The sequence below is a fragment of the Siniperca chuatsi genome, linkage group LG10 (assembly GCF_020085105.1).
Source record: "Siniperca chuatsi isolate FFG_IHB_CAS linkage group LG10, ASM2008510v1, whole genome shotgun sequence".
NCBI lineage: Eukaryota > Metazoa > Chordata > Actinopteri > Centrarchiformes > Sinipercidae > Siniperca > Siniperca chuatsi.
In genome coordinates this window covers 336,311-349,381 of record NC_058051.1, presented here as the reverse complement: position 1 = coordinate 349,381, position 13,071 = coordinate 336,311, and the positions used below count along the sequence as shown (strand labels likewise).

The 13,071-nt window shown below is 42.9% G+C and overlaps 2 protein-coding genes across 2 annotated transcripts in view; both read left to right on the top strand.

Moving 5' to 3' along the window:
* Positions 1-13,071, top strand: part of LOC122883707 — a 57,332-nt gene that overhangs the window by 42,290 nt on the left and 1,971 nt on the right.
* The window catches only part of LOC122882495, a 36,047-nt gene that overhangs the window by 21,594 nt on the left and 1,382 nt on the right, over positions 1-13,071 (top strand). The window contains exon 6 of the mRNA XM_044209958.1: positions 4,825-12,206. Coding sequence (XP_044065893.1) covers positions 4,881-12,206 — 7,326 coding nt within the window. The 5' untranslated portion in view covers positions 4,825-4,880. The remainder of the gene's footprint in view (positions 1-4,824; positions 12,207-13,071) is intronic.

Sequence of the window (13,071 nt, the reverse complement as noted above, 5' to 3'; positions counted from 1 at the left end):
TACAGCACTATCAAACCCAAATGCTTTCCACCTCTGTTCCCTACCGTTTACATCACTACAGTACTGTGTGTTGTCTCTTTCTGTTTCTGTTTGTGTCATGGATTTGGATAGTCTCTTGGGTGCTGTGTGTGAGTCTGTCTGTGTCTTCAATACTGGTCAGGTGACTTTCTTCTGGTGTAGTTGTCTGAGTAGCTCTATAGGAAGAGTGCAATGAGATAACTTCTGTTATGAATTGGCGCTCTATACATTGAATTGAGTACTGAGGGGTGTTCAAATTGCTACTCTCCTCGTGATTAGCTGTATGTCCAAGCATCAGGAATATTGGAACAACCACGATGACACGAACTAGGAACAATACAGCTAAAGTTCCCTTTAGACCACAACCGGCCCTCCTAAAAAGGTGCCACGGGTGTTCTGTGACCCCCATCCTCCTCCACTAACACCTCAGTTTCTGTTAGAGTAGTTTATTGTGCTAATGGAGTCTGATGGTGGCAATCTGCCCAAGCTAATAGTTCATTCAAATCTTGAATACAAACCGTTCAAACTCAAATCGTTCAGTGTGTGAGCAGTAGTGTACCTTTTTTTACACCTCTAACAAGAACTGGGTCAAAATGTGCGAGGTCAGTAATGTTTCTGTAGTGGATGGTTTCTTATGTTTCACTGACTGAAATGGGTATAGGACAACAAAGACAAAGTTTTGATTTGCCTTTTCCTTAGCATCTCTTATATTGTTATTTGGTTGATATGACCACAGCAATGCTTTTCCTAATCTGATATGAATTTCTTCAGTTTTAAGTGCCAAGTGTGCCTGGTGATTGCACTTGCGCCTCTCTACTCTACTCAAATTTGAGCTACTCAGTTGTTTTCCTACTACACTCTGAATTACTATGTCTTACACTGACGTCAAGCCCACTGACCTTAGTATGCTGAGTTCTCTGCAGGACTGCCTGTCTGACATAAAAAATTGGATGTTGATAAATTTTCTTCAGCTAAACTCAAATAAAACTGAAATCCTTGTTATTGGGCACCAACACATCACTAAACAAATACTGCCATCTACTGGTAACCTGTCACAACATATCAAGCCTGTTGCAAGAAATCTTGGTGTCCTGTTTTGATAGCAATTTATGTTTTGAGCAACACATCACTAAGCTTGTCCAATCATGTTTTTATCACCTCAGAAATATTGCAAAAATACGATCTATTTTAAATCTTTGATGCAGAAACTGCTGTACATGCTTTTATCTCCTCACGCCTTGATTATTGTAACAGCCTGTTCACTTGTCTTAATCAAAAACTCTGACAGACTGCAGACTGTACAGGACTCAGCTGCTCGGCTGTAAACCAGGACCCAGAGGTGCGACCACATCACACCTGGTTCAGCCTCTTTACACTGGCTCCCTGTTGGTTTCAGGATCGATTTTAAGATCTTGTTGATTACTTTTAAGGCTCTTCGTGGCCTGGCCCCAGATTATATTTTAGACCTTGTAATCCCTTATGAACCTTCACGTAGTTTGAGATCTTCGGGCAGGGGTCTCCTGTCTGTTCCTGAGTCCAGGATGAAAACTAAGGGGGACAGAGCTTTTGCTATCACGGCCCCGAGGCTCTGGAACAACCTGCTCGAAGAAATTAGGTTGTCTGAGTCAGTGTCTTTGTTTAAGTCTCGTCTCAAAACACATTTTTATCTGAAAGCAGATCCTGATTTTACCTGAACTGGCTGTTTATTTTATTTCTTTATATTTCATCATTCACTGTGGTGTTTTATTTCTCTTGTTGTGAAGCACTGTGTACTTTGTTTTAATAAGTGCTCTATAAATAAAGTTTTATTATTTATGTTATTATTATTATCATTATTATTATTATTATTATTACAATTATCTTCTGGAGCATGCCATGTTCGGGGCGACTTGAAACGCTCAACTTCAGCGGCCGGAGACCTGAAATGCCTACCCCAGAGTAAGTCCGAAAACCAAAAAGCTAAATAATGACAGAGTGCCCGATGGAAAGAGTCAAGCTGGACACTCCCCTATCTACCCAAGGAGCCCTTTGGCAGTGAGCACTTCAGCACTGTTTGAGGCTATGATGCCTACTTGGCAACCCCTTTCGGGAGTACGACCTACACTGTCCACTGGGTCCGATGCTGTGGTACAGTAGTTTAGGGTGAATCCATCCTGTCACTAGGCTGACCTTTACCGCCATAGGCGTGCTCAGGAGGACTTGGAAGGTCGTTTTCCTCTGGGCTCCATCCACTCGCCTGGTTCCACCAGTCCTTCAGTCTGAGTCACCGGGTCTGTGGTTAAGTCCTCTGCTTCTTGGGGATGTACTTGGAAATACACTGATTTCGCAGCTGCAGTTAGTCCCTTCAGATCTTGCAGCTCTATTGGTCGCCCTGTGATCATCTCAAGGGGCGTTAAGTGCGTAATTCTGTTTATAGAGTTACGCATGGCCATTAAGACCAGTGGTAGGCACGCCACCCATGTGCCACCTGTTTCTCTGCATTCTTTAGCCAATTTAGTTTTAATGCTGTGTTCCAGACAACTCAGAACTCAAAGATATCTGACCTCCCACTAGAAAAAGAACGCGCCTCAGAGTTCCTATGTGTGAACTCGCAAATCCATCTACCCCGATGGAAACGTTATGATCCGGGATATCCTGGTGTAGCCATGTCTCTGAGAAACACATCAAACTATACTCACGGAACTCCATCTGACTCCGGGCTAACGCCGTTAGCTCGTCCATTTTATTCGCCAGCAATCTCACGGCAGACACGGCTTAAATCTCTTGTTGTTAAGTCTCGTTTGTCTGCATCCCTCTCTCTTCCCTCGCCGCTTCGTTCCACCTCTGCATCCTCGGTGTGTCCTCCTCCAGATCTCAGTGGGGACATCGGTTGTCCTGGGCGCCATTCAGTTCGGCTTCAGCGTGATCAGCTGTTCCCTGGTGTAAACAATGCGGCCAAACAGCTGTTCTGCAGCGGTGCCCTGACTGAGTAGCAGGAGAAGTTTCACGGCGAAAAAAACATACCAAAACACTTTCTACTCTCATTTTCGTACTTACACACAAGTTACTCATGTTTTGAAGAAAAAGGAAAGCTAAAAGTTGGAAAAAGTAAGACGACGAGACGGAGCAACGGCAAAAGGGCAGCATGCACGTTGGCGCATGTGCACTATATAATGCATTATAGTTACTGTTAGAATGCATTATAAGATACATTATAAAATGATTATAATGTATTGCAACTATGTTTTTTGGGAAAACATTAAATTAGTGAAATGTAAATGTCCATCATTCAGCTGTTCATCATGTGTCAAATTGGACTACTCAGTTTATGTTATGACCCATTAAACAAATAAATCAATTTTACAACCTTTTGTGTTTTGTTCTTGCATAGATTTAATGATAGTGTTTCCGTCACCAGACCTTTATTTTGAAATTTCTTTTTAAAATTACGGTTTGTTTCCGCTTCCTGCTCTTTCCACCCGTCTACTGCTAAATTTGTGTGCGCACATGTAGGCAGGTAGACAGGCAGGTAGGCCATCCAACCATTTCATTCAGGCCTGCGACAGTCACAGATTTATTGATTGCTGTCGGGATGTAAAAAGAATTTCAAGAAATATAACAAAAATGCTTCTGAAATATATTACCTGCTCAGGCTTTAGATCTAACTGATGACTGTTCTCTGACCGGAGCCCTGTAGTGGTCAACTTTCTAACAAACCAGTTTCAGCACCCCCAAACAGTCAGCCTAGGGGAAACACTGTATATACGGAATGTCTTTACTTAAAGCATCCAGTGACCACATATACTCACATTATAATGCATTCTAATGGTGATTATAATATATTAAAAATTATTATAATGTACTACAAATAAGAGATTTATAATACTTCACAAAAGACTTCAGCACAGACGACACGCTAACTCGGGATTGCAGAGCGCCGTGCATTTGCATCTAAAAGCTACAAACCACACATCTGAAGACAGCGAGGTGAAGATTCTAAGTAGAGAGAAGAGTTGGTTTGAAAGAGGAGTCAAAGAAGCCATTTTTGTGAAAAAAGAAAACCCCTCTTTGAACAGAAATGGTGGTCTGAGATTCAATCTGCCCAAAGTCTATCATAGAGTTTTAACACCTTGGTCAAGCCAATCATATGCTAATCAGGTACTTAACAGTGATGGGGGAGGAGCAGCCAGAAAACAATAGGCCTGATTTCTGATTACTGGGCCATCATGGAAACAAAGAAGTTCAGTTTCAGGTGAAACTAGGCAGGGTAAACAGCACTCAGGAAGATTCTTCCCTGAGGGCAGGGCTTAAGCAACACAGACTAGCTTAAATTTCTGAGTTTTCGAACCATTTTCACTATTGAGAATGACTTCCAGATGGGAGCCGAAACGTCTTGAATTTGAAAACATTGTCCAGATGACTACGACTGAAACCTTTTCTACAATACACTATGATCCTTGCCAAAAAGAATGTCAGTGAGTGACCAGCAGTTATAAAGTATTAAGATACTTGACCTTAGAGATGAGACGTCATTATAAAATGCTTTATAATGTGTTAGGATTATTGTTATAAAGCTTTAAGAACATTTGAGTGATTATAACTATAATTATACATTGTTATAAGCACAGTATAATGCACTATATGTATGTTTAGAATGGATTATAAACATGGGCTTCATCGAAAGTGTTACTAAATTGTTAAATAATTGCCTCATTTTTTTCGTAGGCTACTCTCCTTTTCACCTAGAATCAAAGCAGCAGGACTTCCTGTTATGAGTTGGTTGTTATATCGTAAAGTAATTGAAATTATATTTTTTTTTACTTTCAGGAAACCAAAGGTTACACATGAAAATCACCACTTAACTGCTGACTAAATAATCAGAAATGGGGAACGCATTACCATCAGAACATAACATGGGCAACCGCCTGAGATGCTGCAAGTGCAATAATGTACTGCCTCCATGCAAATCCTTCGATGATTTATACCGAAGTACTGTTCATGGGCGGGACGTATATGTGTTCAATGGAGGTGAATACTACAGACCAGTTGGCTACGATAATATGTACGAGTGTAATTACTGCTTTAATAAGCCAATCAGGGATCAAGAGGAGCGACAGAGGAGAGAAGAGGAGAGGAGAAGAGAAGAGGAGAGGAGAAGAGGAGAAGAGCGACGGAGGAGAGAAGAGGAGAGGAGAAGAGAAGAGGAGAGGAGAAGAGAAGAGGAGCGACGGAGGAGAGAAGAGGAGAGACAGATGAAAGAACAGCAAAGAGCAAGAGAGGCTGAAGAGAAGAAGAGACAAGAAGAACTGAATCAAAGACTTCAAGAATCCCACCAACGAGCCAACGAGCAGCAGGAGAAACAACTGAGCAGCGACATTTCAGAAGAATATGAGTCCAAGCGAGACGTTCTAATATGGCATCTGGGTGAGTTTGAGGCTAACTATGAATCAGGCAGTGATGAGCTTCTAGAAATCCTCTCTTTGAAATGCAGTTTCCCAGTTCCAGATCTCAGTCTCACTCAGCTGACAGCTGATCAGCTGGGGAAGATCGTGTCAGTCCTGGACAAACTTCTGTTTGATGAATGGATTAGTGCTCCCCCATCCCTCAGTACTCTGCAGCACACTCAGGTGTTCCTCACAGAGCTGTGTGCCTTGTCTCTGGAGATATCTGAGGGAGTTTCCCTACAAAGCTTCTCCAATCATGTGCAGTCCCTGGTGGAGTCCATCAGCCAATCAGCATGTGATGTTTTTGAGAGTTTCCTGCTGACTCAAGCCCTGTATGTGAACCTGATGCACTTTTTCACTGACTACGGCAGCTCTGATACTGACGCAGTCGTCATAGCCAAACAATGGGCTGAACGTGAGCTTTCTACTGAGCAGCTCTTTCTTATAGAATTCCTGATCACCCTCACATCATCACTGCAGAATGCAGTTGAAAGAGCCTCTGTGTTCATTTTAAAGATGGAAATGCAGTGCTTGAAGCTTCTCTTATCCACACTCACACAACTAAATGGCAAAGAAACCCATTCAGAATCCACTGAAATGCTCCTCAGACTTGTGCAAACAAACCATTGGACCCCAACGGAGGCGGTGACTCTGCTCAAAGCACTGTCACAGAAATATGCAGAGGATGTTTCAATAACTGAAGTCCTTACGTTGGTACAAGTGTACGACATATCGCCTGAGTGGACGGATGAGTCCGGACGATCTCTCATCCATGCTCTTGACTTTGCTGGCCCTGAGAGATTTCATCAGGATTTCCAAAAGACTGTCAGAAGGGAAGATGAGAGCAGTCTAGTTGCAGCTCTAGCAGAATTAAAAATGTTATGGAATTTGGATGATTCTGTGATTGATATGATAAAAAACATTACCAGTGGCGTCCGGCAATATTCAGAAAATGCACCAAAAGATGCACCATTTATGAAAGATTCCTTTAAATGTGTAACCTTGAATGCAGACGACATACAGAACTCTCTGTCTCAGCTCTGCAAAGCAGTTTTTGACACAAAAGGCTGGTGGCCCACAGGGAGTCAGATGTTGCGGTGGTGTGCATTGGTGCTGACTGAGAAGAGTGGAGCGCTACAACTGGTTGGTGTGGAAGAAGACTCATGTGTCACAGCCATGTTTGCAGCCGCACAAGTCTGCATGGGAAACAAACTGGACATTGTGCTGAGCTCTGACGTTCAATCAGAGGAGCGAACTAAGGAGTGGTCTGACTTCTACAAACACCTTGGAATTTTTGTCAACACAAACTTGAAGAAAACGAATGCATCATACAGGGAAGTCTATGAAGCGGACATTGTGTATGGTACCATCAATGACTTTGTCTCTGATTACTTTCAGTACGGCATAGAGGTGATGGAAACAGGGAACCCTCAGCTTAGTCGTGGATTTATCATTGAAGAACAAAGTCTCAGTTCTTCCCATAATCTGCAACTTTCAAGGCTCAAGGACAATGATTCCCTGGTGTTTGCTGCAGAGGTCCTGCAAAGCCTCATGGGTAAACTTCACAGTGAAGATATGGAACTGAGAAACAGGTTTATTAAGGCTCTTTTTCAGCTGCTCCACACCAACCTAAACAAAGACACAAAGGCTGACAATAAAATCATCACCATCTCAAAGAAAATTACTGGAAAGGGATTGGCTTCTGATGAGGTCTTTGTTCTGACCTTTCTTGAGAATCTCCTGAGAGTGGTTACTGAAGAACCAGAAAGTGAGAAAAACGGGACATCTCCAGCCGGCAAATGGTGTTTGGAGATTTTATTTGCCTGTGTGGAGCATTTCCAAGCCTCAAAAGCACAAACCAAGGAACTCTTGCAGATGGTTTCAAATCTTGGAGCACAAAGACTCTGGTCACCCGTAGAGGTCTTGAACCTCCTTGGAGCATTGACTGACCACCATCATGATGAAGACCGTATTTCCATCATGAAGATTTTACATTTAATGGCAACATATCAGGTGTCTTCCAAATGGACAGATGAGAACAACCAATCTCTCCTTAAGCTCTTAGATTCATCTAGAACTAAGAAACTGATCCAGCATTTAGAAAAGAGCCTCAGAGACGAGAAAATAAAAAGCATTGACACTCTTTTTGACGAAATACGGCAGATGAAAGATATTGATGAACAAACACTGAGTAAATCATACAGTATAGTAACTCATGTAACACACCTGATCAAAACCGGGGAAATTAAAAACCACACAGATGTACAGCGAGCTAGGAATCTGAGTCACAGCACGGACACAGAAGACCTTCAGGAGTTCCTGGCAGTCTTATGCAATGCTGCGCACCTGCACAACTTTGAAGGGAAGTGGTGGCCCAGAGCCACTCAGATGATCAGCTGGTGCCTCTTAGCCTTGTCTGACACTGGGAAGCTCCTGGAGATGGGCACTGGAGAAGGGAAGTCTTGTGTCATAGCAATGTTTGCAGTGCTGCGTGCGCTTAGGGGTGAAAAAGTAGATGTGGTGTCCAGCTCTTCTGTGTTATGTCAAAGAGATGCAGAAGAATGGACCAACTTCTACAAGTACTTTGGTGTGACAGCTGACACAAACACAAATAAAACCGAAGATGAAGATCGAAAAAAATGCTACCAGAAGGATGTGGTCTATGGAACTATCGAAGCCTTCGCTGCAGATCACCTTCGCCAGATATTTGAAATGAAGGATGTGAGGCCTGATCGCAGCTATCAGTGCATCATAATCGATGAAGTGGACTCACTGCTACTGGATCAGGGAGTGCAGCTGACCTACCTGTCCAGTCCCATGGTCTCCATGCAGCACTTGAACATTATTCTGGCCATGATCTGGAGCCACGTCAGCCAGTATGGCTTCCTGTCTGCAGGACACCAGACATTTGTACAGGGTCCTCCTGCTTCATTCTTCAAGGCCATCTTTGACTCAATAGACACAGAGGAAACTGATATTAATGATCCAATGGACATTTTACGCATCGCTGAAGAATCCAACGCTGTGCCAAAAGGATTTACAGAGGATCTCTACAAAAGTGAAAAGGATGAACTTCTTAGGAAACTGAAAACTGTGAGTCAGGATGCTATGGTAGATTTTTTCCAAGAAATTGAGCACTATGTCCCCTATGGTTTTACTGTTTACACTTTAGACGACAAAGGGTTGCTCTGTCTGAGAAAGCGCAGCCTGTACAACAACCAGGACATTTCAGAGCTTACATTTCTTGTCTTGGAGGAAGGCTTGTGTTGTTCTCTCTATGACTCAGAAGAAATTCTCATCAAGCCAATTGCAGAAATGATCTCAGAGAAAATTCAGTACACCCCATGTACAAACAATGAAGACAAAATCAGCATTCCTGGATTCTTGAAGAATCTGGTGGAGAAGAAAGTGTCAGTGTGGGTTCAGAATGCCTTTCTGGCAATGCAACTGAAGCAAGGACGGGAATATGTTGTAGAAAACGACAACGTCTGTCCAGTGGATTTCAGATCAACTGGTATTGTGGAGCTGAATAAGAAATGGGGTGATGGTCTGCAGCAGTTTGTTGAGATTAAACACAAAATCAAACTGAGCACAATTTCAGTAGTGACAAACTACGTTTCTAACATTTCCTTTTTTGAAAAGTACCATGGGAAAATATATGGAACAACAGGGACACTTGGGAGCAAAACAGACATGCTGTTTTTGCAGGACCTATATCCAAATCTCTGTGCCTGCAAAATGCCAACATTCAACAGGAAGAAGTTATTTGAGGTCCAAGGTACACTGAAGACCTCAGCTGAAGAGTGGAAATCTGAACTAAAACGTGTGGTTATGGCTCAGATTTCCCCAAATTCATACAGAGATGGAAGAGCAGCCCTGGTGATCTGTGAAACCATCAACAAAGCTAAAGAGATCTACGAAGAGCTGAAAGGCAGTATCCCAGGTGAAATCATTCTCTACTGCCGCAGCGACAGAGACAGTTTGAGCAAAATAGATAAGGAACTGCTTCCTGGTGATGTCATTGTTGCCACAAACCTTGCCGGGCGTGGCACAGACATAAAAGTGTCTAAACAGGTGAACAACAATGGAGGATTATTTGTGATCCTCTCCTTCCTTTCTGAGAACACAAGAGTGGAACTCCAGGCTTTTGGTCGAACCGCACGCAAAGGTAAACCTGGATCTGCTCAGGTAATCATGTCCACTGAACACCTGCAGCAGTCTTTCAGGACAGCGTCTTCTCTGGAGGAAGCTAAGAGCACAAGGGATAGACTGGCAGCAGAAATGATAAATCACATGATGAACGATGTCACAGAGTTGAAACTGCGGGAGGACCTGTTTTCAGAGTATGTCAGAACTCTTCAAGATATTCATAAGATCACAGATGTAGATGACAAAAGAGCTGCTGTTGCCATCATGAATGAGTTCTGGGGGATGTGGTTGCAAACTAAATCAGAAGAAATTGACCAGTTGAAGAGAAATGAATTGCAAAAGAGTTTGAAGGCTGATTTGTCATTGGCAAAATGTCAGTCTCAAAGTCAGACTTCACCGTGTTCTAGCATTTATCACTACATCAAGTTTGGAAATATCGCGCTGAGTGAAAAACAATGGGACGTCAGCACCAGGCTATTTGAAAAAGCCATGAAACAAGATGAAAGTTGGGCAGCCATAGCTTTTTACACTCATGCGTACTGCACTATAAAGCAGCAAAATGCAGATTACCTCACTAAGGCCAGAGATGATCTAATGAAGGCACAGGAGTCTCTGAAGTATCTCAGTGAGGAATCCATGGTCTGTCTGCAGTTTGTAAAGATGTCCTCTGCAGACTCAGCCAACAGTAACCCAACCAGCCTTGAAAAACAGTTAACAACCAAGTGCAGCATGTTGGGGTACTTTGACAAAAACATTAGTGAGGCCATCCAAAAGCTGGATGAAATAAAAGAAAGAGGGAGGGATGCAATCGTTAAAAAATTACCAATTTTCTCTCTGGTGTCGAGTGCTGACGAAGATCTCCAAGTGGAAGCCTACCACCTCTACAGTCAAGGATTGCAATATGTATTTTCTGTGGAAGAGGAGCCTCGTTTCCCATGGGAAGCTCTGCTGGTATTCAGTCTTGGAGTTTTACAGATTATTGGAGGAGCACTGCTCACTGCATTTACATTTGGTACATTGGCTCAAGTCGGCATGGGACTCATCACTGAAGGAATATCAGACTGCATCTATGGCATAGAGTCCATGGTGACAGGAGAATTCAGCTGGAAAGCATGGGCTATAGAAAAAGCCATTTCTATAGGTGTATCTCTCATTGGGTATGGGGTTGGAAAGCTGATCGCAAAGGGCATCAAATCTTCTAAAATGTTAATTAAGGGATTCGGCAAACAACTGAAGTCTATGCCAAAGTTTCTCTCCAGACAGGCTAAAGATGGTTTAAGTGTTGTCACAAAGACAAATATGAAGAATGCAGTAAAACACACTGCTAAAATAATGGTAGAGGAAATCATTACCTATGGATTGGGGAAGGTAGAAGAGGAAATACTGACACAAATACTAAACGGCATCAAAAATAAGCTGGAAAAGGGAATTGTTGACGACGTGAAATCCAACATAGAAAAAGAGCCCTTGGCTACGTTAGTAGACTCCATTATCCTCTCACACATTGAGGATAAAAAGCAACTTCGTGATCTCCTGGAGGATGAAAACAGAAAGAGTGAACTGCTAGCCATTTTCAGAAAGTTAAGCAACACTGCAGTACAGCCATTCTATGCAAACCTCAGCTGGCAGAACAAGATTAACTCGGCCTTCTCCAAAGTGATTGACAAAGTTAAAGCCGAGGCCAAAGGAAAAGCAACTGTAATTCTGACAGCCATCCAAACTTTTCACATGGCAACACTGGCAGGAGACGCCATCATCGCAGTGAACAGCCTCTCCGACAGGTTTTTCTCAAACCTTCATGAACAGCTGAATATATTTACAAAAGAAAAAGGGTTTTCAGAGAAAGTGAAGGTAAATGAGCTGTCTGCTTCAGACACTGAGATGCTGAAGAAATTCAAACAGGATTTAGCCGACATCATCAGTGCAACATTGGCTGATGTTTTGGTAGAAGTGTTCCACCAGAAGTTCTCCAGTCACTTTGTTTCTCGTCTTCAAGGCCAAGTAAATGGCGTCATTGGCCGTTTTGTAAGAACTGGCTTAAAGACTGACAGAACAGAAGAAAAACTCAGAGCTGGACAGAACAACAGGTACATCGCATACATGCCAATTTCTAAACATAAAGTTGCAGGAGAGGCAGGTAAACACTCACAGTCACATGCTGAAAAGATCAGGAACCCCATGACTGCGGGAACCATTCTTGATATCAGAGTCCTGTCAGAAACCACTGGCACTAAAGTTGTCATCCTAACAGAGGACAGCCATGGCAGACATACCAAAATGCAGGAGCTGAGCCCAGGCACTAAACCCGCCAGTCAAACTGTGACACTGATCTACAGACCAAAGAGTACCCAATACCCAGACGGCCATTACGATGTGTCCATCAATAACCAGCCAGTGAGCATAGTCAACAAGGGCAAGAGCTGCCTGTTTCATGCTTTGGCAAGAGGCATGAAACCAGAGGCCAGTGAAAAAGAGATCGCTTTGGAAGCAGCCCGCCTCCGATCTGTGGAGGCCGACACTCTCCTCAGACACCCAGGCCAATGGGAGTCTTTCGTCAAGCGCAAAGAGTGGACTGAAGCAATCAGAGGAGGGCACTGGTACATGGCAGAGGGAGCTGTCAGAACGATAAAAGAAAAGAAAGCTGTACTTAAGAAAACGGTTGGAAGAGTTGAAAAGTACAAAAAATGGAAAATATTTTCAAGAAAAAATCCTGGAATTGGACATTTCATCAATGCAGATCACCAGCCACCGGTTCATAGTATATTGGAAGCTAGAAAATTGAACCAGAATAGCAGATTAGCAGAAGCCATGCTTGAAGTGGCAACAAACTCATCACCTCTAGATAACAACCTGATTCCTGGTGTGCACAAAAGTCATGGCCGTGAACTTCCAACTGTTTATGTGCCTGCAGAAATACATTGTGAGTTTCCCAGTACCAAATCAAAAGCCTTCAGAACATGCTTAGCTACCGCCATAAGCACAGATGATGTTGTGGACACCTTCAAACTGACGATCCTTGGTGCAAATGTGAGATTCAAGTTGAATAGCACCAAGAACTTCAACAACTTTCAGAACAGCACGATAAGTAAAACCAGGCTTGCCATTTTTGAAAAGAGTTTTCAGCAACACAGTACAAAGATGGTACAGAAATGGTTCAACCTGTTTCAAGGCAAGGGAGTCATGACAAATACCGATCTTACCAACATTACTACATGGATCAACAACGCGGGCTACAATAATCAAAACGACCCACACAGGAAGCAAGTCTCCAACCTCCTATAATGAAAAGGTAACATCACATTTAATATGATACTAAAATAAAGCACATATACAGCATGCATATATGAGTGTTTATGGTATTAGAATAGTTAATAAAGGGACGGGAGCTACATGAAGTAGAGCCACATGTTCATAGTGCCGTACCTGCCGGCTATGGCAGGAGGCCCAAACTGATGAGGGAACAATTGGCTCCGCCACTGGA